At 42.6% G+C, this 21,850-nt stretch overlaps 1 protein-coding gene across 5 annotated transcripts in view; it reads left to right on the top strand.

The window, feature by feature from the left end:
- LOC137541808 (actin-related protein 2/3 complex subunit 1B-like) overlaps positions 1 to 21,850 on the top strand; it is a 71,929-nt gene that overhangs the window by 14,209 nt on the left and 35,870 nt on the right. For all 5 annotated transcript variants that reach the window (XM_068263323.1, XM_068263325.1, XM_068263322.1 and 2 more), the window contains one exon: positions 14,358 to 14,434. In XM_068263323.1, the coding sequence (XP_068119424.1) occupies positions 14,371 to 14,434 (64 nt within the window). In that variant the 5' untranslated portion in view covers positions 14,358 to 14,370. The remainder of the gene's footprint in view (positions 1 to 14,357; positions 14,435 to 21,850) is intronic.

Below are 21,850 nucleotides of genomic sequence, written 5' to 3'. Positions count from 1 at the left end.
CAAAGGGCTACCTACTTTCACATCCTATAACACAGTCTCATAGTCATTATTTACAATGATTCTCTCTTCCTCTATGTTGATTGAAGACCTCCCTATTTTGGTCAGATAATTTTTATCTTTAGCAAATTAAGTTTCTGCATAAAGCCATCCTGATATTTAGACATAATTCACTTTTTGAGGCTCTGCCTCATTCCTCGTGTCATTTTGCAACTTTGAAACTTCATTTCTAAATAGATCACTTTTGTTTGACTTGGTTCAGCAGCCCCAGGGGCGTTGCTAGCCCCAAAGATCAGTGGCACATTCCCCGGATCTATTCTGGGGTGCCCCGGATGTCCCCCAGGCAGAGTCAGCTCTTGTGCCTCAATGGTGTGCATGCTGGGAGCTGTTGTGCATTAATCTGGGTTTGCTGGGTGCTGTGGTGCCTCTGTGTGGGCATACTGGATGCTGTGGTGCCATGTGTGTGATGTTTTTATGGGGGCATGCAAGGAGCTGCGGTTCTTCTATGGGGGCATGCTGGGCAGGGCCGGCGCTACCATTAAGGCAAAGGAGGCAGCTGCCCCAGGGCCCCAGAGCTTGTAGGGGCCCCAAGTGGCTACAAGAGGAAAAACATTTTTTTCAAACCGGCCTTATAGTTTTTGAGAAAATCGATTTTAACCACTTCCGGATACCGGGTGGTTTGGCTGATCTGTGCTGCGGGGCTCTTCAGCCCGCAGCACAGATCAGAAATCAGGCAGGGCGATCAGACCTCCCCCCTTTTTTCCCCACTAGGGGGATGTCCTGCTGGGGGGGTCTGATCGCCGCCGCGCTGCTGTGCCTAGCGGGGGGGGGGGCTCCTCAAAGCCCCCCTCCGCAGCACTAGTCCTCCCTCTGCCTCCTTCCCTCCCTCTCCCGTCCCCTGTGTGTGGCGCAGGACGGAAAGCCGTCCTGCGCCGGATAGGATAGGCTTTAGCCTATCAGATGCCGGCGATCCCCGGCCAATCAGAGGCCGGGGATCGCCGATCTCCTCTACGGCGCTGCTGCTGCGCAGCGCCGTATATATGTAAACACCGGGGAAGATCTTCCCCGCGTGTTTACATTTACCCTGCGAGCTGCGATCGGCGGCTCGCAGGGTGTTCATGGAGACACCCTCCGTGAACTGACCGTTTCCATGGAAACCACTTCAGGATTCAGGGGCGTAGTTAAGCGTACGCAGAATCCTGAAGTGGTTAAAGTTTCAAAGGAAAAAAAAAATACACATTTTAAAAGCCTGCCGACTTTAATGGTTAATAGCAAATCCACCTTAAATGCTAGAAACCCTAAATTTGCAGGATATGTTAAGGAGATCATTAGGAATAAGAGGAAAAAACAATTTGTCAAAAAGACCTTGTAGTTTTTGAGAAAATCGATTTTAGAGTTTCGAAGGAAAAAAGTATACTTTTAAATGCGGTAAATGTCACTTTTAGTAGCAAACCTAACGGTAGTGTAATTTTACATGCATCAAACGAAAGCGCAATAAATTTCCTGACGGGGTTTCCAGGGGGTCTATACGCAGCCGCAGCGCTTTGGCCAGGGATCGCTATACAGCCGCAATATGGCTGTATGAAGATCCCTGGCATTTTTTTCCTATTTTCCCAATTTTTTTTATGTTTAGAGTGTGGGATTTTTTTTTTTTAATTATGTGGGGTCCCCCCTCCTGAAACTTTTTAACCCCTTGTCCCCCATGCAGGCTGGGATAGCCAGAATGTGGAGCTCCGACCGATTGGGACTTCACACCCTGACTATACCAGCTGCAAAAAAGGTCCCCTTATGCCGATTTTTGTTCCGGGGTATATGTTGGGGGGGCCCCCCAGGTTTATTTTGCCCTGGGGCCCCATTGTTGCTTAAACCGGCCCTGATGCTGGGAGTTGTGGTGCCTCAATGAGAGGCCCGTGGGAGCATGGGAGGGGGTCCACTAGAAGTTTAGGGAACGCTATGGGTGGACTGCCAGAGAACCTGGCAACAGGCCAGCCCACCCAGCAGAAGGCCAGCCCAGAAGCCAGGTAACTCTGCCTGACACTGCCTATTACTGTAATATGATGCATGAGGGGTTGTATTAATGGAGAGGGGGCTTCATCCAACATTTTGCTGGGCAGGCCTACTTAGACTGCTGTTAAGTTAATGTACATTTGGCTCCACCCATGACCACACCCACATTCTGGTGCATATCCACACCCATTTTCCAGGCTGGTGTCCCCAAAAGTGCCCCTGATCTCTTAGGAGCCTAGCAACGCCCCTGAGCAGCACAAGACTTTTCCTAAAACTCAGCAGCCTCCATTGCAAACCTACTACATTTACTGCTATCTTCCTGCAGGCCTGACTCAAACACCTGATCTTTCCTGAAGCCTGCAGCCCAGATAACCTTACTTCAATGTGGTTCTGATGTTGTGGTTACTGGTGGCTGGAGTTACCTAAAAATATTAAAATACTTTAAAACTATTTAAAAAAAGAGAGGTAGTGGTTGGCTTAGCTCTACCGGTGAAGGCGCCAGTATCAGATAACGTTATTGCACAATGACAGACATCAACGGTGTGTGGATCTTGCAGGGATCTCCACCGCAGTCTTCCTCGCTCTCCTGCAGCAACTTGTGAATGACCTGTCTAAAGATCTGTAGAACATTGTGTACATGCATATTGTATATATTCTTCAATTATCCAAATACTGGCCTCTCCAGATATCTTCAGAGCATCTCTTTGTCCCATCTGACAGGTACATAATGTATATTCTTCCTGTTATTCTGTATAAATTACCTCGCTATAAATCTAAAGAGCATTTATAAAATGGAAAGCAGTTGTCCCATGCCATTGCATGCTATTAATATGTCATTAAGTGGAGCAAAGCAAGTGTGAAAAGAGATACATCAATGATAATTCTACAAAGACATTATATTGTAATATATTGCTTTGTGGACTACCTACTAACCAACTGGCACCGCTCCAATCTGTACTGAACTCGGCTGTTCATCTCATTCATCTCTCTTCTCGCTCTTCCTCTGCTGCTTCTCTCTGCCAGGCTCTTCATTGGCTGCCCATGAGTGAGAGGATCCTTTTTGAACTCTTAACCCTAACCTACAAAGCTCTCCACAGTCTCTCTCCCCTGTACATTTCCTCACTTGTTCCCAGATATCAACCCAACCGCAGTCTCAAATCTACACATCAGCTTCTTTTTGTTCTCCTCTACAATCACCTCATCACGTTCACGCTATACAAGACTTTTCACGTGCTTCACCCCTCCATTGGAATGTCCTTCCTCAGCACATCCAACACTCTCCAACCTTTACAATCTTTAATTGCTCCCTCAAGACTCACTCTTTCCGACAAGTATATACTCTGACTTAGGCCATTCCCCCTTTGACCTCCCGTCAAGTTGTACTGTTTACTAGATAAACTAAGCACACACCGCCTGTTTGCGTACTGCATACTTCCCCACCACTTGCCCCCTCCCCCCCCCCCCCCCCCATTCCTTTAGATTGTAAGCTCGCAAGGGCAGGGCTCTCTCACCCTTTTGTGTCTTGGAATCTGTTATACATTTTATACATCATGTTATATCTGTCATTGTAATCACCGGTTCTGTATTTTGAATAGGTGTCCATATTTGATTATATCATTGTCTGTATCATTATGTATCCCATGTTTGTTTTCTTACTTTGTACAGTGCCACGGAATATGATGGCACTTTACAAATCGATAATAATAATCAATAATTAATAATAATGAAATGGATTTGTTGGAACCCATAGAAAAGTTTATAATCATTTGGATCAGAGTTATTTTTAAAACTGTTTTCTTTAGCATCCCACATATCCAATTGTGCAGTCATTCATTTATCTTATTTAAGCAGACAAAGGTTAGTTACTCTGCTGTGTGATATCATCATGTGTCCCATGGGAGAGTTTTCTGAAGTGATAGGAGGAAAACAATTAAGCCAAACATGTTAAAGGCAAAGGTTAACAGATCATCTCCAATCAGTTTTATGTTCCTGCGACAACACATGCAAATATTAACCACTTCACCACTGAGGGGTTTTACCCCCTGACCACCAGAGCAATTTTCACCTTTCAGCGCTCCTTCCATTCATTCGTCTATAACTTTATCATTACTTATCCCAATGAAATGAACTATATCTTGTTTTTTTCGCCACCAATTAGGCTTTCTTTAGGTGGGACATTATGCCAATAATTATTTTATTCTAAATGTGTTTTAATGGGGAAATAGGACAAAATGTGGGGAAAAAAATTATTACTTTTCAGTTTTCGGCCATTATAGTTTTTAAATAAAGCATGCTACTGTAATTAAAACCCATGAAATGTATTAACCCATTTGTCTCGGTTATAAAACCATTTAAATTATGTCCCTATCACAATGTTTGGCGACAATATTTTATTTGGAAATAAAGGTGCATTTTTTTCAGTTTTGCATCCATCCCTAATTACAAGCCCGCAGTTTATAAAGTAACAGTGTTATACCCTCTTGACAGAAATATTTAAAAAGTTCAGTCCCTAAGGTAACTATTTATGTTTTTTTTTTTATTGTATTTTTTTTTTTTTTAATTACAAAAAAAAATAAAAATTGGGGAGTGTGGGAGGTAATGAGTTAATTTATTGTGTAAATGTAATGTTTGAATATGTAAAATGCTTTTAGGGTGTAGTTTACTATTTGGCCACTAGATGGCCACAGAGTGTTTGTTTACATGCGACCTGTAAGCGTCCGGAAGGACGCTTACAGGAAGCAGTAGGAGGCTGGGAGATTCACAATGATCTCGCTGTTTCTGAAAGAAGCAGCAGATCATTGCGGGGGCTACATCAACGAACGGGAATGGATTTTCCCGTTCATTGATCTCCGGGCGAGCGGGCGGTGGCGTGCACGAGCGGCGGGTGCGCGCGCACGAACGGCGGGAGCGTGGACAGCGGCGGTAGCGCGGAAGGTACGGATTTCTCCGTCCCTGGTTTTTTAGGGGGGAAAAAAGGGGCGGAGAAATTCGTACCGCTGGGGGTAAAGTGGTTAAGAAGTTTAATCAGGGCTGTAGAGTCGAGGAGTCGGAGCAATTTTTGGTTACCCGGAGTCAGAGTTGGTGTGTAACGATCAGTGTAATGGTGGCCATACATGGTACAATTTTTTCATACAATCTTACCATTTCTATGTACAGTGTTCTCCCCAGATTTTTTTTCTAGCCGGGTGGCATGAAATAGTAGCCGGGTGGCATGAAAAAGCAGCCGGGTGGAATGAGATGAAAATGCAGGGCAACTCTGCTTACAGCATAGGAGGTGGTGAGGAGGTGAGCCGATGACAGCCGGGTGGTCACCAAATCTAGCCGGGTGGAGCACCCGGCTAAAAGAGCCTGGGGAGAACACTGTATGTAGTATAAGGGTAAATTAAGTGAATATACTGAAAGGATAATTAATGCAGTTCCCTTATATTACATAGAAATGGTAAGATTGTATGAAAAAATTGTACCATGTATGGCCACCATAACACAGAGAGGATCTGATTACCGGTGATCTGCAGTATCACCGAGAATACAGATATATACCCGATTATTGATGATCTGCAGTATCACCGATAATCCGATATATCTCTAACCTCTGGACACCTGATTAATATGAGTGTTTGGTGCAACAGTAATACTTTGAGGAGAGCACCCGTATAGAGGGTGCTAGGCAGTACGAGATACTGCTCAGAGAACAGGTTCCTTCCAAAGTCCTGATGCTCCCCAAGGGGTGGAGCCAGACTGAGAGTGGGAAGGACCAGAGAGTGAGTGACACCAATGGTGAAGTGTCACTGACAGGTCTGTGAACTATCTTCCAACAGGGAGATAGTTCTCGAGGTCGGACAGGCCAGGTCAGTAACAGACAGACAGCTCAGATACAGAGACAGGAGACAGATACGGAAACTTAAGACAAGCAGGGTTCAGCAACAGAGTATCAGATATAGCGAGGTACCAAATCAGAGATCAAGAGAGTGGTCAGGAAAGCAGAAAGTCATAACAGATAATAACAATGCCTAATCTTAGGTGTGAGCTCCGTGATTCTCAACACCCTGGAACTAGTCTGATATATAACAGGATGGTAATACAGTTCCCTAGTCTTGGGTGTGAGCTCCTTGATCATCAACACCCTGGAACTAGTCTGAAGTAATAACAGATTGGTAATACAGTTCCCTAGTCTTGGGTGTGAGTTCCTTGATCATCAACACCCTGGAACTAGTCTGAAGTATTAACAGATAATATCACAGATACTGACAAGGTCTGAGTGCTACCACTTAGTGATCGCAACGCCAGACACCATAGAAATGACCAGCACCCAGTATATATACACCAGCGCTCTCCAGCGCCTCCCCTAAGTGCTGGACCAATGAAACCTGGTAGAATTGTCAGCTGACCGGCTGGATCAGCTGACACCCTTCTGACTGTCATAAAGGCTCTGCCTCTCAGCGCGTGCGCGCGTCCTTCTGAACCTGTGTGGACTATCAGTCCCAGCCACACCAGACATGTGTTGTAATGTATCTGCTGGTTTGAACGCGGGGCCAGCCGCACCGCTGTCAGAGCATGCGGCGGCCTCTCCGCGTTCAACCAAACTGCTAGTGGTCGGTCCATGCGTGTAAACCGCCGCGTCGGACGCGGAATCTGCCGCCTTGTTCACTGGGCATGCGGCGGTTTCTCCGCGCTCCGTCAGGCTAGTGGATGCAGGCCCATGCGCGCCAGCTGCCATGTTGGACGCGGAATTAGCCGCCTTACTCTGAGTACTTGCGGCGGCTTTTCCGCGTTTTCTCACATGGTGTTTTCATAAACTGAGGAGTCGGAGTTGCAGTCCGAAGATTTTTTTTGTACCCACTCCATAGCCATGCAAGGGCTGTGGAGTAGGAGTCGGAGCTGAGGAGTCGGAGCAATTTTGGGTACCTGGGGTCGGAGTTGGAGTCAATGATTTCATAAACTGAGGAGTCGGAGTTGGATTTGGATGATTTTTGTACCTACTCCACAGCCATGAGTTTAATATCCACAGATCTGTACCAACCTCGTCGATAGAAAGAGGAACATCACGTCCAGAATGGGCAGGAGAAAAGTGAAACTGGTAGACAGTAAGCTCAGAACAACTTCCAAAGAAATACAAGGTGGACTTGCGATGGATGTACCATAAGTGTTTGATGGTACCATACATTGTTTTTTGAAAGATAGTATGGGGGCAGTGGAAGAAGACCCAGGAGCACTACACTGCTGAAAGAAAAATGTAAGCTAGACTGGAATGTGCTACAATTCATATCGACAAACTACAAATATTTTTGAGAGATCCTTGGAAAGCTTATACAAAACTGGAGCTTTCTGGCAAGTCACGTTAGCTTTTTGTCTATAAATGAAAACAAGATGAAGCTTCCCCCTTCCTATGACATAGGTGCTGCCTCTGACATAGGAGACCAGGGTTTGATTCTCAGCTCTTCAAATTTAGTGAGCCACCACCTATATAGTAAGGGGTCCTTGGGTCGGAGTCCATAACACTACAGAATAGACTATTGACTATGCCTATTAGTGGGTGAAGCTCTCAAAAGAGAAAAGCGCTACTTGAATGTTGGCATTATTATTATTACTATACCCACTGTGAAGCATGGAGGAGGCTAAGTTAAGTTTTGTGGCTCCTTTGATGTGTCTGGAACAGGGTACCTTGAGTCTATGCAGGAAACAATGAAATCTCAGAACTCATGAGAAACTTACTGTGCAGAATATCACCCAAAAGACACAGCCTAAAGTACCCAATTCTATACTCTCATGGCTAAAATGCTTAGAGGCCACGCATTATCACCTATACCTGAACAAATTATGATATCTGGTGTTAAACCTCTTTATGACCCCCAACAAATTGCTGATGAATTCAGTAACTTTTATAAAGACCTTTATTATTTTCTGGATGAAGGGAGACACCCTGTATTTGATGCCGATAAATTAGATCAGTTTTTAGCCCGTTGCAAATTACCAAAGCTTCAGCAGGGATATATAGGTCTTTTAACAACTTCGGTCTATCTGGACTGATATATCCGTCCAGATAGCCTGACCTGCTGCCAATACGCCCCACACGTGACTGCGTGCGCTCCCGCCGCCTTACGTTAGCCCCGAGATCAACGAATGGGAACATTGTTCTAAGTCCCGGCAGAAAAAACGAGGACTTCCTATCAGAGGCCACTGTCTTTCTGATAAAAAAAAAGTTTCCCGTCCTCCTGATGCTTCCTGGAAGCGAGATCGTTCGCATCCAGGACTAAAAAAAATGTTTCGACTGTAAAACTATATCCACATACATTTTTTATTAAATAAACACATATTATTACATTTAAAATTAACTGTTTACCTCCCACACCAAAAATTACCCAAATAACATTTTTAATTAAAAAAAAAAATTACAATTAAAAAAAAAACATAAATGGTTACCTAACGGTCTGAACTTTTTTAAATATGCATGTCAAGAGAGTATATTACTATAATTTTTTAAATTATAAGCTTGTAAATAGTGATGGATGCAAATTGAAAAAAATCACCTTTATTTCCAAATAAAATATTGGAACCATACATTGTGATAGGGGCATAATTTAAACAGTGTAATAACCGGGACAAATGGGCAAATAAAATACATGGGTTTTAATTACGGTAGCATGTATTAATTTCAAACTATAATGGCCAAAAATAGAAATAAGAAAGAGAAATAATGATTTTTTTCCATTTCTTTCTTAATCTTCCTGTTAAAATGGATTTAGAATAAAATAATTCTTAGCAAAATGTACCATGCAAAGAAAGCCTAAATGTTGGCGTAAAAAAACGAGATATAGATCATTTCAGTGTGATAAGTAGTGAAAAAGTTGTTGGCGAATGAATGGGAGGTTAAAGTTGCTCGGATGCACAAGGTGAAACAACACTGTAGGCTAAAGGACTTAAATTCTCCCATAACAATGGATAAGCTGTTAGAAACCTTTAAATCATTACCTTTTATGCAAAGCTCCGGGCCCAGATGGGCCTACCAATGCTTATTATGAAACCTTCAAAGATGTTCTGGCCCCGTTTATGGTTAGGCTTTTTAACAAACTGATGGACGGCTCAGAGTGTCCGCAATATTTTGGTCATTCTTTTATTAGTGTTATTTTGAAGCCAGGCAAAGATGAGTCTGCTTGTGGCAGTTACTGCCCTATAGCCCTTCTTAACACTGACTATAAGGAATTTACCAAAATGTTGGCTGCTAGAATTAAAGGGATTCTCCCTGATTTGATTGATAAAAATCAAGTCGATTTTACATATTTTAGCCAAGCTGAAGATAATACAAAGGGCACAGTTTCCCTAATTTAATAATTTAATTATACTAAGACGCTGGCCTTGTTGCTTAGTTTAGATGCAGGAAAGGCCTTTGATAGGCTGAGTTGGCCTTATATGTTCTCCCTGCTGAAACATCTGTGCTTCTCGGGGTCTTTCGTAACGGCCCTTTCCCTTCTGTATTCAGCTCCCGCGGCTCAAATTAAACTGCCCTCAGTCACCTCTGTTCCTTTCCAAATTTAAAATGGCACCAGACAAGGCTGTCCCTTGTCCCCTCTCCTATTTGTGCATTGAGCCACTGGCCCCAGCTATTCGTGAGTCACCGGATGTCTTAGGTATAAATGTTGGATCAAAACAATTTAAATTGTCATTATTTGCAAATGACATTTTACTCACTCTGACCAATCATTTGACTACTCTACCCTGCCTTTATAAGATCCTGGCCGATTTTGGTGCTCTTTCGGGCTACAAAGTTAATGCTTTCAAAACGGAAGTGCTCCCGATTAATGTCCCTTGTGATATGGCTTCTACTACACAAGCCTATACAATACATCACTGGTGCCCGTCCTACATAAAGTATTTGGGTGTGTATCTAACTTCCTCTTATGTTAGCCTTTATTCTGCTAACTATACCCCGCTATTGGCGGATATTAGGTGTGTATTAACAACATGCTCACCCCAAAAATTGTCCTTATTTGGTAGGATATATGGTATCTCTATGTCAATACTACCGGAATTATTATATCTTTTTTAAACTTTACTGGTAAAGGTACCTTTTACAGTCTTAACGTCCCTTCAAACATATATAATTCGCTATATCTGGTTAAATAAATCTCCCAGGATACCATGTTCAGTCATGCTGACCAGGAGAGAATATGGTGGCCTTAGTGTCCTGGATATAATGAAATATTACTTAGCAACTAATTTGCGACACGTTATCTCTTGGACTCAGTTGCATGCGTTTTTTAAATGGATGCAGATTGAAAAATTGTGGTTGGCGTCTGACGATCCGTGTTCGCTCCTTTGGTCAGCAAGGCTTCCTGATTCTTCTACCCTTCTCCTTCGTACTGTGCAATTTACTAAGAATATTTGGTATTACTGTGCATCTCAGTACCCACTTACCACCAAACCTTCATCTTTAGTTAATGTAATCTTTAAAATTGCCAACAGCTCCTCCTCTTTAGTTAAATAAAGAATGACATTGAAAGCCCAATATAGTGTAGTATGTACTGGTAAGGATGGATTCATGATAGAGTAAGTATCTTTATACTCACAAGCCAGGGTTACCACTCAGGCAACCACTGTAGATGCAGGTGGGGAGATTAAGTGTGTCCCCACTCAGGGTTAAGAAGTCGCTCTCCATAGATCAGAAGAAAGGGGTTACACCCCTACACCAGGGGTGGACTCCTATAGTACAATGCCAGAGACAGAGGTACCAAAAGAGTAAAAATAGATAAAACTTTTAAAATATGGGGAGGCAGTGGTGGGCTTACCACCTCCAAGTAGACACGAAAATGTATTAAAGTTTAAAACAAAGAACATTTATTGATACACTCCAAAGTTCTTTGCAATGCGTTTCGCAGGTATGACCCTGCTTCATCAGGCAATGGGGCAGGAGTATATGGCAATTGCAGGTCTCAGCCTAAAGGTTGTGCAACAAAGTATTACCTTAAAGGTCCTATCATTTATGTCCATGCCTTTTTCTTTTGTGTTGTTAATTTAAAATATTCTGTTAAATCAAAACTCTAAAGTCCGATTTTGTTAAATGATGGAATAAAAAATGATGCATGTCAAATAATTTGTCTTTTTCAAGTGAAAGCTCCCCAGTTTTATACATAGAAATTAGATACTTACCTTGGTAGTAGGGAAGCTTCTGGTTAGTCCAGATGCTTCACGTATCTTCATACACCGTGCCATTCCAGCAAAGAGTCCCCCTAAACTTAATTGACTGGAATCCCTTGAATATCCTTCTTCCGGCTGTGCTTTCGGCCTTGGATGAGTGCATCTTGATTGGGCAGGTGCAAGTTAGATCTGAGCATGCCCAGTAACAGTGTCAGGACAAGGTTCTCCAGCAGCAGCAGAGGCAAAGATTCCAGAGGAGCTCATTTGTATTTTTAAAATTGTTTCAGGGGTGCTTCAAAGAATACCTGTAACTTCAAATAAATAAAAAGATACTTATCTCTGGAGGGGGAAGCCTTTGGATCCTAATGAGGTTTTCCCCATCCTCCTCCAAGGGGAACAGTAAATTCGGGCGCCTGAGGCAAGTGGACAAATCGGGCGCCGCCATTCACTCCCATAATAAATATCGTTTAATGGGCGCCCGACAGGAAAAAAGGGCGCCGGAGAAAAATAACGTTTTATAAGCGGCGCCCGGAGACTTTTACTGTTTTATAACTGCTTCTCATGATTACACATTATTTTATGATTTATAATTTTTTAAACATTATTTTTAAACGAAAAACAGTACAATCTTTTTTAAAACATTATTTTTAAACGAAAAACAGCACAATATTTTTTTCACACGTTATTAATGCTTATCACAGGGGGGGTCTTAGGTTTAGGCACCACCAGGGGGGTCTTAGGGTTAGGCACCACCTGGGGGGTCTTAGGTTTAGGCACCAACACGGGGGTCTAGGGGTTAGGGGTAGGTACAGGGAGGGTTACTTACTATTTTTTTTTAAACGTTATTATACGTTTCACTTTTTAAACGGAAGATTAACGTTTTCACAATTGCCAATTTCATGCACATTATTTAATGATTTATAACTTTATAAAACATTATTTTTAAACGAAATATAGTACATTATATTTTTTAAACGTTATCCATGTTTATCGTTTAAAACCCGGCGCCCTTTTTTCCCAGCGCCCCTTTTTAACGTACGCCCTCCAAGAGCCTGATCCAGCGCTGTCACCCCCATGCTAATTAAAACAACAATAATAACAGCAGGCGCAGCAGCATTAGCTGCTTTCCGCCCAGGCTCCAGCAGAAATAGCCAAGCCTGATTGGGTCTGCTCTACTGCGCACACGCAGGTGACTAATAAGTATGTAGTAGAGTGGACTCGACTGGGCTCAGTTATTGTTATTCCCGCCAGAGCAGAAAGCTGCTAGTGCATCTGCACACAGAGCCAGCAAGTGGACTTTTGAGGGTCCCTCCCAGTGCTTGATCAACTCTACTGAGGAAGATGGGGGAAGCCTCTTTAGAATCGAGAAGCTCCCGCCTCCTGAGCAGAGATGGACTAAGATGTAATGGAGCCCTAGGCAAGGTAGGCGATTTGGGGTCCTTTTAGTAAGCTGAAGTGGAGAGAGAACAAAGAAGGTAGCAGGTGTGCCCCTTCACACCCACCAGGCACCTGCCTAGGTTGATCCTGCTCTACTCCCAAGGTAAATAACCCCCCTTCACTTTAACTTGAAAAGAACAAAAATAATTGAGATGCATTATTGATCACATTTGTATTTCTCCAAACCCACAACTTGCCCACATTTGTACTTCTCCAAAGAACATTTCTTCCTTTGTTAACTTACTAATAGAAAAAACAATGTCTTACAAACCGCAGGTGGTACAAATAAGCAAAGTTCATTGTATAATAAGTACTCAACTCAAAGCTCTATGAAGATGTTAGCTAAAGAGCAGATTTTCACTCTTTTTCAAATGTCTGGGAATGAACAGAATCAGGGTTCTATGGAGGCTTCCCTGCCATGTTCTGGTCCACCTTTGTGTGTGGATCCCCAACGGAATCTGACAAGCTGTCGTATTCCAAGCTTGTGACCAAGCATGAGCAGTGACTTGGTGCTACTGCGCAGGTGCAGCCATGCTCGTACATGAAGAGTCAGTCACGGCATGCAGGAGGGTCCCGGGCAGTGGCAGAGGTTAGCGTGTTAAGCCTCTGGAGGACCCAGAGGCTTCAATCTCTGTAGGTAAGCATTTGATTTTTGACCCAAGGTTCACCTGAGGTTCTCTTTACGGTAAATTAAACCACAAATATTTTTTTTCTTGTTATACCGGTTTAGCTGTTACTCCTGGCACAATAGTGCAGCGTGCAAAACAATGTGTACCACTTCAGGTTGGGGAAACAATGTGATTGGGACTTTGGTCTGCTGTGGTGAAATCGACAGATGTCACTAAATACTTTAAATTTCTTTAAACCACACACAAAAAAAGATCTTGTTATACTGGTTTAACCATTACTCCTGGCAGACATGTGCAGTACTGTGCAATAGAATGTGTGCCACTTCAGTCTGGGCAAACAAGGCGATTGTGACTGGTCTGATGTGATCAAATCAAAAGATGTCACAAAATGTCAATAAATGCTTTATTTAAAAAAACAAAACAGAAAACAAGATAAAGTTAAAAATGTGACTAACACACTGCTACACAGTGTGCAGTGCTTCGCAATACAAAATAAAACGGGCACTGAAAGGATCAGTGTTTCTCTGTACAGTTGCAAACTGACAAGTAAAAAAACACAAATTAATGATTGTCACAGACATCACACTGTGGCCCATATGCAAGTAACTTGATAACGTGATATTTTCAAACATGTCAATAAAATGCCTTTGAAACCACCAGCAACCAAGGAAACACTCCAAATAATTTTGATAGCTCGTTTTACCTACTTTTTGGTACTTGCAAAAGATTTTTTTAAATAGGAGATGAAGAATTATCTCCTAGGAGAAAACTCAGGAGAGAAAGTGAATTACATATGGGCCTATGTCTAGTATATGAGTGCTTAGTGCCCACAGTCAATCACAATGTTTACCATAACTCCAATGCAGAAAAAGATCATGGTGAAATGAGGCCCTAGGCAAGTACCAACTTTGGGCCCAGCCTTGGTGGCCATCTGGCTTTTTTTGGTAAAAATTGGTGGAGGCTAGTGTTAACCAGGCCCCTAGTCTCTCTTCAGGTCCGAGGCAACTGCCTAGGTTTGCCTTGTGAATCATCCTGCTCTGCTCCAATGTGTTTCCCTTTCTGATAAACTTGTCACAAACACGGCTGACTTAAACCCCTTAGTTACTTGAGTACAGTCAAGGATTGTTAATGAATATTATTTACTTTTTCCCACAGTCACACCACAGCAATGTCCATTTACAGTTTTGGGACTGAACCGATCTCTTGCCACTCCTGGAACAAGGATGGAACACGTGAGTGCAGGGTCTGATTTTTGAAGGTTCTTCTAGCTTAAAAACATAAGTGACTTTATTTATTAAATGAATATATTTTCATACCTCATCTTAGACATATAACATAATAATGAGTCTTATAAAAGAAAAAAAGAAAAAACAGGACAATCTAAGACAACTAACACAATTTTTTGCCACGCGTTCTGCAACTAACTGCAGTCACATGCACACTAAATTAGTCAGCCTTAAGGGGCTCATAAATTGACATGTGACATAATAAGATAATGTAAAAACAAGGAACACCAAGAGCCCCAATAGTGTAATATGTACTGGTAAATGGTTACTAAATAGAGTAAATATTAATACTCGCAAACCAGGGTTACCATTAGGCAACCACTAAAAGCAGGTGGCGAGATTTTCCTGACCCCACTCAGGAATAAGAAGTCGCTCTCTGTAGATGAGAAAAAGGGGGTTCAACCCTCCACTCAGGGTGGACTCAATATTATGCAGGAGAACAGAGGCGCCAAAAGGATAAAAGGAAGCTAAATGAGCTTAAAAAACAAATTCTTGGTAAATAGAGGAGGTAGTGGTGGACTTACCTCCTCCAAGTAGACACACAACGACTGTAGTAAAGACAGTCAATATATTTTATTTATGAACTCCAAATATGCAACGCCTAGTTCTTCTACTGACCACATATGCTATTGCTCCGTTGTTATTGCCTGATGAAGTGGGATCAAACTGCGAAACGCGTTGCATCCTTGGAGTTCATAAATAAAATATATTGAGTGTCTTTACTACAGTCGTTGTGTGTCTACTTGGAGGAGGTAAGTCCACCACTACCTCCTCTATTTACAAAGAATTTGTTTTTTAAGCTCATTTAGCTTCCTTTTATCCTTTTGGTGCCTCTGTTCTCCTGCATAATAATAAGATAATGTGTATGTACACAGAACTAAGCTGTATTTTTTCTCACTGTAAGGGTTAAGAATTTAGGCTTACAAATCATACCTTCTCTTAACGAATTCCAAACAATACAATTTTTGGCATAGGGAATACATAAAAAAGTTCAATCGTTCATAATGGTGCTAAAGCACTAAAAGACTGACATTCAGCTAAGACAATGGGCTCAACTCACTAAGAATTACCACATTCGGTAATGCAAAAAACAGATGATTTTACTGAACATCTTGTCAAATACCAATTCACTATAGCTGTCATCACATTGAAAAGTAAAATTGCCGACAAATGAGGTAAATCACTGACTTGTGCAGTAAGTACCTCAATAAATGTAAATTCTCAAAGATTAAAGCATTTCGATAAAACAAGTGAGAAGTTCAGTATTTTAAGACCAGCCTGGTACTGTCAGTAATAACAATCAGCATTCAGTAAAATGTTCAGACAAAGGAGACAGCCAATGGGAAGAGCATCTAGTCTTACTACTCACATTATTTGATCCGATGCACTGCCAGGCGGGATATCAGAAAGTAAAAAAAATAAAGATACAGGAGCAGAGAACATTCATGGAGGCTTTCTAGTATCCCTTTAGACATGCGGATCTATAGACTGATACACAGAAGAGGGCCCTCTAGTGGCATGCATGCATATCTAAAGGGAAGCCGGGGTTGCATTTTACTCTTGATTTCTGTCACAAGACAGAAGCAGGAACGGCTCATACAGACCACTTTTACCTGAAGAATCATCACAACTCTGCCCAGAGGTGGTAGAACATCAACATAGCAGAACACAGCTTGCTACGGAAACCAACTCCACAGCTGATTAAACTTCTACATTTTACCGAACAGGTCTTGGTGAATTGAAGCAAATTCCTGAAATATTACCGCCTAGGTGAAAATCTGAATTTGCTTAAAAAAAAAAAAAGTCTAAAATAATTAATGCAGTTTTTTACCAACCTATTATTTTTTAATAAACAGCCCGTGAATTGAGGCCAATAAAAAAGAAATAAGATATTTGTAGCTTTGAAATGTAAAATTAGACTGAGGGATTCTAAGGGAGGCCTATATAGAGGAAAGACTATAGACACAATTACTTCTTTCATAAGTTAATTTTCAGTCAGTTCAGGTTTGTTTTAAGCTGCCCTCACTTATGTGTGATAAGAGAGTCGTATACTTCTCTACCCTATGTGAGAATTTTTTTGATAAATTATTACAAGGTTTGTAGGATCACTTATGCTCTCAGTGACCTCCAGTCCCAGACTGCATAAAGTTACATAGTTGGGTTGAAAAAAGACATATACAGTATACATCTATTAGGAAAATATGGTACAACCCTAGCCTGCAGCCTTCCATAGTTACATAGTTATGTGGGTTGATAAAAGACATACGTCCATCGAGTTCAACCAGTAAACAAAGTACAACACTAGCCTGCACCCTCACAAATTCCTGTTGATCCAGAGGAAGGTGAAAACCCCTTACAAGGCATGGTCCAATTAGCCCCTAAAGGGAAAAAAATCATTCGCAACTCCTGATGGCAATCTGATAAAATCCCTGGATCAATTTCACCGGGCATTACCTAGTAATTATAGCCATGGATGTCTTTCAACGCAAGGAAAGAATCTAAGTCCCCCTTAACACAGATATAGAATTTGCCATAACTACTTCCTGTGGCAATACAACATTCCACTTTTTAATCACTTGCCATAAAGAATCCTTTCCTAAATATATGGCTAAAACTTTTTTCCCCCTACGCACATATTATATCTAGAGATGTCGCGAACGGTTCGCCTGCAAACGGTTCCAGGCGAACTTTGGGGGCTTGCGGAAGTTCTATTCGCCCCATAATGCTCTATTGAGCAAAACTTTGACCCTCCATATCACTGTCAGCAGACATATTATTGCCAAACACACTTCTTTCACTGCTGGAGGCCCGCCCACCCTCCCTCCTCCAAGCAAGGTCCTTATACCATTTGACTCAGTTGTCTGCCTACACTAATTAGTTATGGGACAGCTGCTACACACTCTGCTAGGGAGATTTTAATTAGCCTCTTGTGGGTCTCCTCCCTCCTCCCACCACCCCCAAAGTTCGCCTGGAACTGTTCGCGACATCTCTAGATATAATAATAATAATCCGAACATTTGTATAGCACTTTTCTCCTGTCGGACTCAAAGCGCTCAAGAGCTGCAGCCACTGGGCCGCGCTCAAGAGGCCACCCTGCAGTGTTAGGGAGTCTTGCCTTGAACTCCTTACTGAATTTTGAGTACTTGACCTAGCCTAACCTGGTCTCCCATGTCAAAGGCAGAGCCCTTAACCAGTACTCTATTCAGCCACTATAACCTCCCTCCTCCCTTCTACCTCCTACCGGAGGAAGGAGGGTCTCTTCTGCCAGGGAATTATACTATTTTAAAAACCAGTATACATCATACCATGGCTGGGAATCGAACCCAGCTCTCACTGTGTGGTGGGCAAGTCACCCTAACCACTGTACCACTACAGTAGTAAGTGAAGCTGGCCTAAAATGTACCATTTATGCTCAATGCAATAGAAACAGGTTGCTTACAGGGAACCTTAACTGAGAGTGATATGGATGTTTCCTGTAAACAATACCAGTTGCCTGGCAGTCCAGCTGATCTTTGTGACTGCAATAGTGGCTGAATCACACCCTGAAACAAGCATGCAGCTAATCCAGTCTGCCAGGCAACTGGTATTGTTTACATGAAACATCCATATCACTCTCAGTTAAGGTTCCCTGTAAGCAACCTGTTTCTATTGCATTGAGCATAAATGGTAAATTTTAGGCCAGCTTCACTTACTACTGTAGTGGTACAGTGGTTAGGGTGACTTGCCCACCACACAGTGAGAGCTGGGTTCGATTCCCAGCCATGGTATGATGTATACTGGTTTTTAAAATAGTATAATTCCCTGGCAGAAGGAGGGAGGTGGGAGGAGACCCACAAGAGGCTAATTAAAATCTCCCTAGCAGAGTGTGTAGCAGCTGTCCCATAACTAATTAGTGTAGGCCAGAGGTCCTCAAACTAAGGCCCGCGGGCCGAATGTGGCCCCCTGAGCCTTTTTTACCGGCCCCCCACACACAAAATGTTTTATTGATGCAGTCAGCTACATTTTTAAATATTGGTGGTCCGCATATAGAATGAAGCCAGAAAGCAGTAATTTGCTAGTTTCCAATCAAATTCCACATCAGGTGACACTGTTGTCCGATTGGACTGAAGGTTGTCACCTTAGTATGCATCACTGTCTGGCCCGCAAAGACTTCTATGTATACTCCGGCCCCCCAGCAGTCTTAAGTATGTTGACCTGGCCCTCGACCCAAAACGTTTGGGGATCCCTGGTGTAGGCAGACAACTGAGTCAAATGGTATAAGGACCTTGCTTGGAGGAGGGAGGGAGGGTGGGTCCTCCAGCAGTGATGTGTATTTCACTCAATCAGGTGTGCCTCCAGGTATTAGAGCTCTTGAAACATGTTTTCTATCATTTTTCTAGCCAGTAGAATTTTTTAAAATTTTCAAAGTTCGCCTCCCCATTGAAGTCTATTGCGGTTCGCGAACTTTTTCGCGAACCGAACCTTTCGCGGAGGATCGCGAACAGGGTTCGCGAACCGAAAATCGGAGGTTCGCGACATCTCTAATTATATCCCCTAGTCCTCTGCAAAAGCCTAGGAACAAAAAGCTCATCTGCTAAGCTTTTATATTGCCCTCTGATATATTTATACATGTTAATTAGCCGTCCTATCCAGATCCTTTTGCAATATCTTCCTGAGAGTTGATGATTCTGCACGATTGTATCATCTGCAAGAACAGCAACATTGCTTTCTCGGAGAGAGGCGCCCAATGTTAATCTCCACAGTACACCCGGCACTGATTGTCAGCCTGATGAAGTGAGACGCTTTGTGCTCACGGAACATGTTGCCTTGTGCTAAAAAACTCTTTGACCAGTACTGTAAGTGTTGCCTGTGAGGTAAGTCACCCCTATTTTAATATTTTAATTATTTTATACTCTTGTATCCCCCTCTGCGAGGTGTGACCCCTCCACAAAGCCTTCGGGCTCCAGCAGAGCCGGGTCGATGTCCTCCAGCACCCAAGGCTAAGACGCCAAAGTGCGCCCCTCCATCCCTCCCACCCCAGCTGTCACACACTGATTGCTATTAGACTAAGAGGTGCTCCAGGGCCCCCAACACCTTAATCTCTAGTTATCTGGCTTACAGTCACTGCCATGTATCCCCATTTCTTATTTCACTCTGCTTCAAACACAATAGGGGAATGATAGCTGAGTGACACTCCTACACTGTGCCCTGAGGCTGGAGCCTCTTTTGCCTCGGCCGGGCCCTGGGCTCCAGGCCCTTTACAGAGAGCAACCGACGTACAGACTTTCCCATACCAGCTTGGAGACGGTTATTCTCCACAAGCGTTGATTGAATGGTTACCCAGTGTCGCAACCCATCTTTGTGAGTACCACAGCTTCTACATTACATCAACTGAATTTACACTTGAACATACTGCACCATCCGGGCTCCTAGTGTCTCTGTGTTTTTTTCGTAAAGGTTTATCCTATCTACTCTATAACATTGCTTTCTACATCATCTACTAGGTCATTAATAAATACATTGAAGAGTACTGGACCCAGTACAGACCCCTGTGGGACCCCACTGCTAACAGTCACCCATTTTGAATAGGATCAGTTGATCCAGAGGAGGGCTAAAAACCCTTTCAAGGCTTGGACCAAAATAATTTTTAGCAAAGAGACACTCCACCTTTTATCCCTGTTCTATCCTCCCTAAACACATAATTATAACCCTCTTTGCTATCCAACCATGGGTTTCATCCATTCATGTCTCTGTTATTCCCTCAGTGTTATAGGCGATCAAAACTAGCTGCAGCTCATCCATTTTATTTGCAAGGCTCCTAGCATTGGTCACCATGCACTTTATTTTTTTACCACCCCATTTTCCAATTTCAGTTATATTTAGTGGGCCACACGAAGGTCCATTTCCCTTATAAACAATGCCTCTCCTGGCAGAGTTGATTTAAGATAAAGTGGGGCCCTAGGCAAGGTAGTCGTCTTGGCTCCCCCTTATGGGCCTTTTGATAATCAGAGGTGAAGAGGGGTCAGAGAAGGTAGTAGGTGGACCACTTTACATCCACTAGGCCTGCTTAGGCTGCCTTATGGATTATCCTGCTTTGCCTGGCTGCTTTAGGCTTTAGTTGTGTTTGCATCACACACTTGCAACAAGCATCCAGTCAGTGGCGTCAGACCAGAGTCAAAGCATCTGATCTCCATGCTCACTCTGGGTCAGTGACTTCAAGAGGCGGAGCATCAGCACAGAAGTCAGGCAACTGGCATTGTTAGAGAATCAAGATGGTAGCCTCCATATTCCCCTCACTTCAGGTTCCCTTTAAACCAACAGGACAGGAAGTACAGATTCTCTAACGAAAATAAATAAATAAATTAAGACTTATTGTTAAATAGTATTTGTAAATAAATCAGTGTAGCAACACATGGGGCCTTTTCAGTTTGATGCCCGGAGTTTTGTTTTACTGTGTAGGAATAATGAAACATCTAGAACAGAAAATGTAGATCTTGGGAAAGATATAGATGTAGTTTACTTGAACTTTGCAAATGCTTTTAACACTGTTCCCCAAAGTAGCTTGGTGCAGAAGTCGAAGATACAGGGACTAGGAAAAAATGTGTGTATGTGGATAGAGAATTGGTAAAAAGTATAAAAGGCAAAGAGTGGTGGTAAACGGAACATACTAAAAATGGGAAACTGTTAGCAGTGGTGTACCGCAGGGGTCAGTACTTGGTCCAATTCTTTTCAATTTATTTATTAATAATTCAATAGATGAAATACAGAGTAATGTTGCAGATGATACAAAATCATGCAGAATTATCAACACTAAAACAGACAGTGACATATCACAACAGGATCTTGACAATTTGGCCGTATGGGTAGGCACATGGCAGATGGAATGTAATGTTGATAAATCATGCACCTTGGATTAACCAATGCTAATGCACCATATAAAATAAAATTCATACTGTAATGCTAGGGGGTCATACTTTCTGACCATCCAGCGCAACAAGGCTAAGAGCTGGATAATGGAAGAGGCTTCACAGATGGACACAGGAGTAATGAACAAGGGAGCAAAATTGCCCAGAGCAAATGCAGCTCTGGGCCGCCTATCAGGCTAGATGCTATGTGATACAGTACACAACAGACGTAGTCGGTAACAGGCTTGAGTTATACACGTTAATACAGATGTCAGTCGTATTGGAAGGATTAGGCAGATTCGTAGTCGAGAGGCAGGCAAAGGCCGGTACACAATACAATATTACAATAATACAATACTGAGTGACTAGAGTACATATATATCCTGCTGATGCGCAATATATGAAATGTAGCTCTCAAATAACTCACTAGCTAAAGCACAAGTAATGATAATTAACAAGAAAGACAACAGACAGATAG

Source organism: Hyperolius riggenbachi, chromosome 12 (assembly GCF_040937935.1).
Source record: "Hyperolius riggenbachi isolate aHypRig1 chromosome 12, aHypRig1.pri, whole genome shotgun sequence".
Lineage (NCBI taxonomy): Eukaryota > Metazoa > Chordata > Amphibia > Anura > Hyperoliidae > Hyperolius > Hyperolius riggenbachi.
This window is presented reverse-complemented; position numbering and strand designations above follow the sequence as displayed.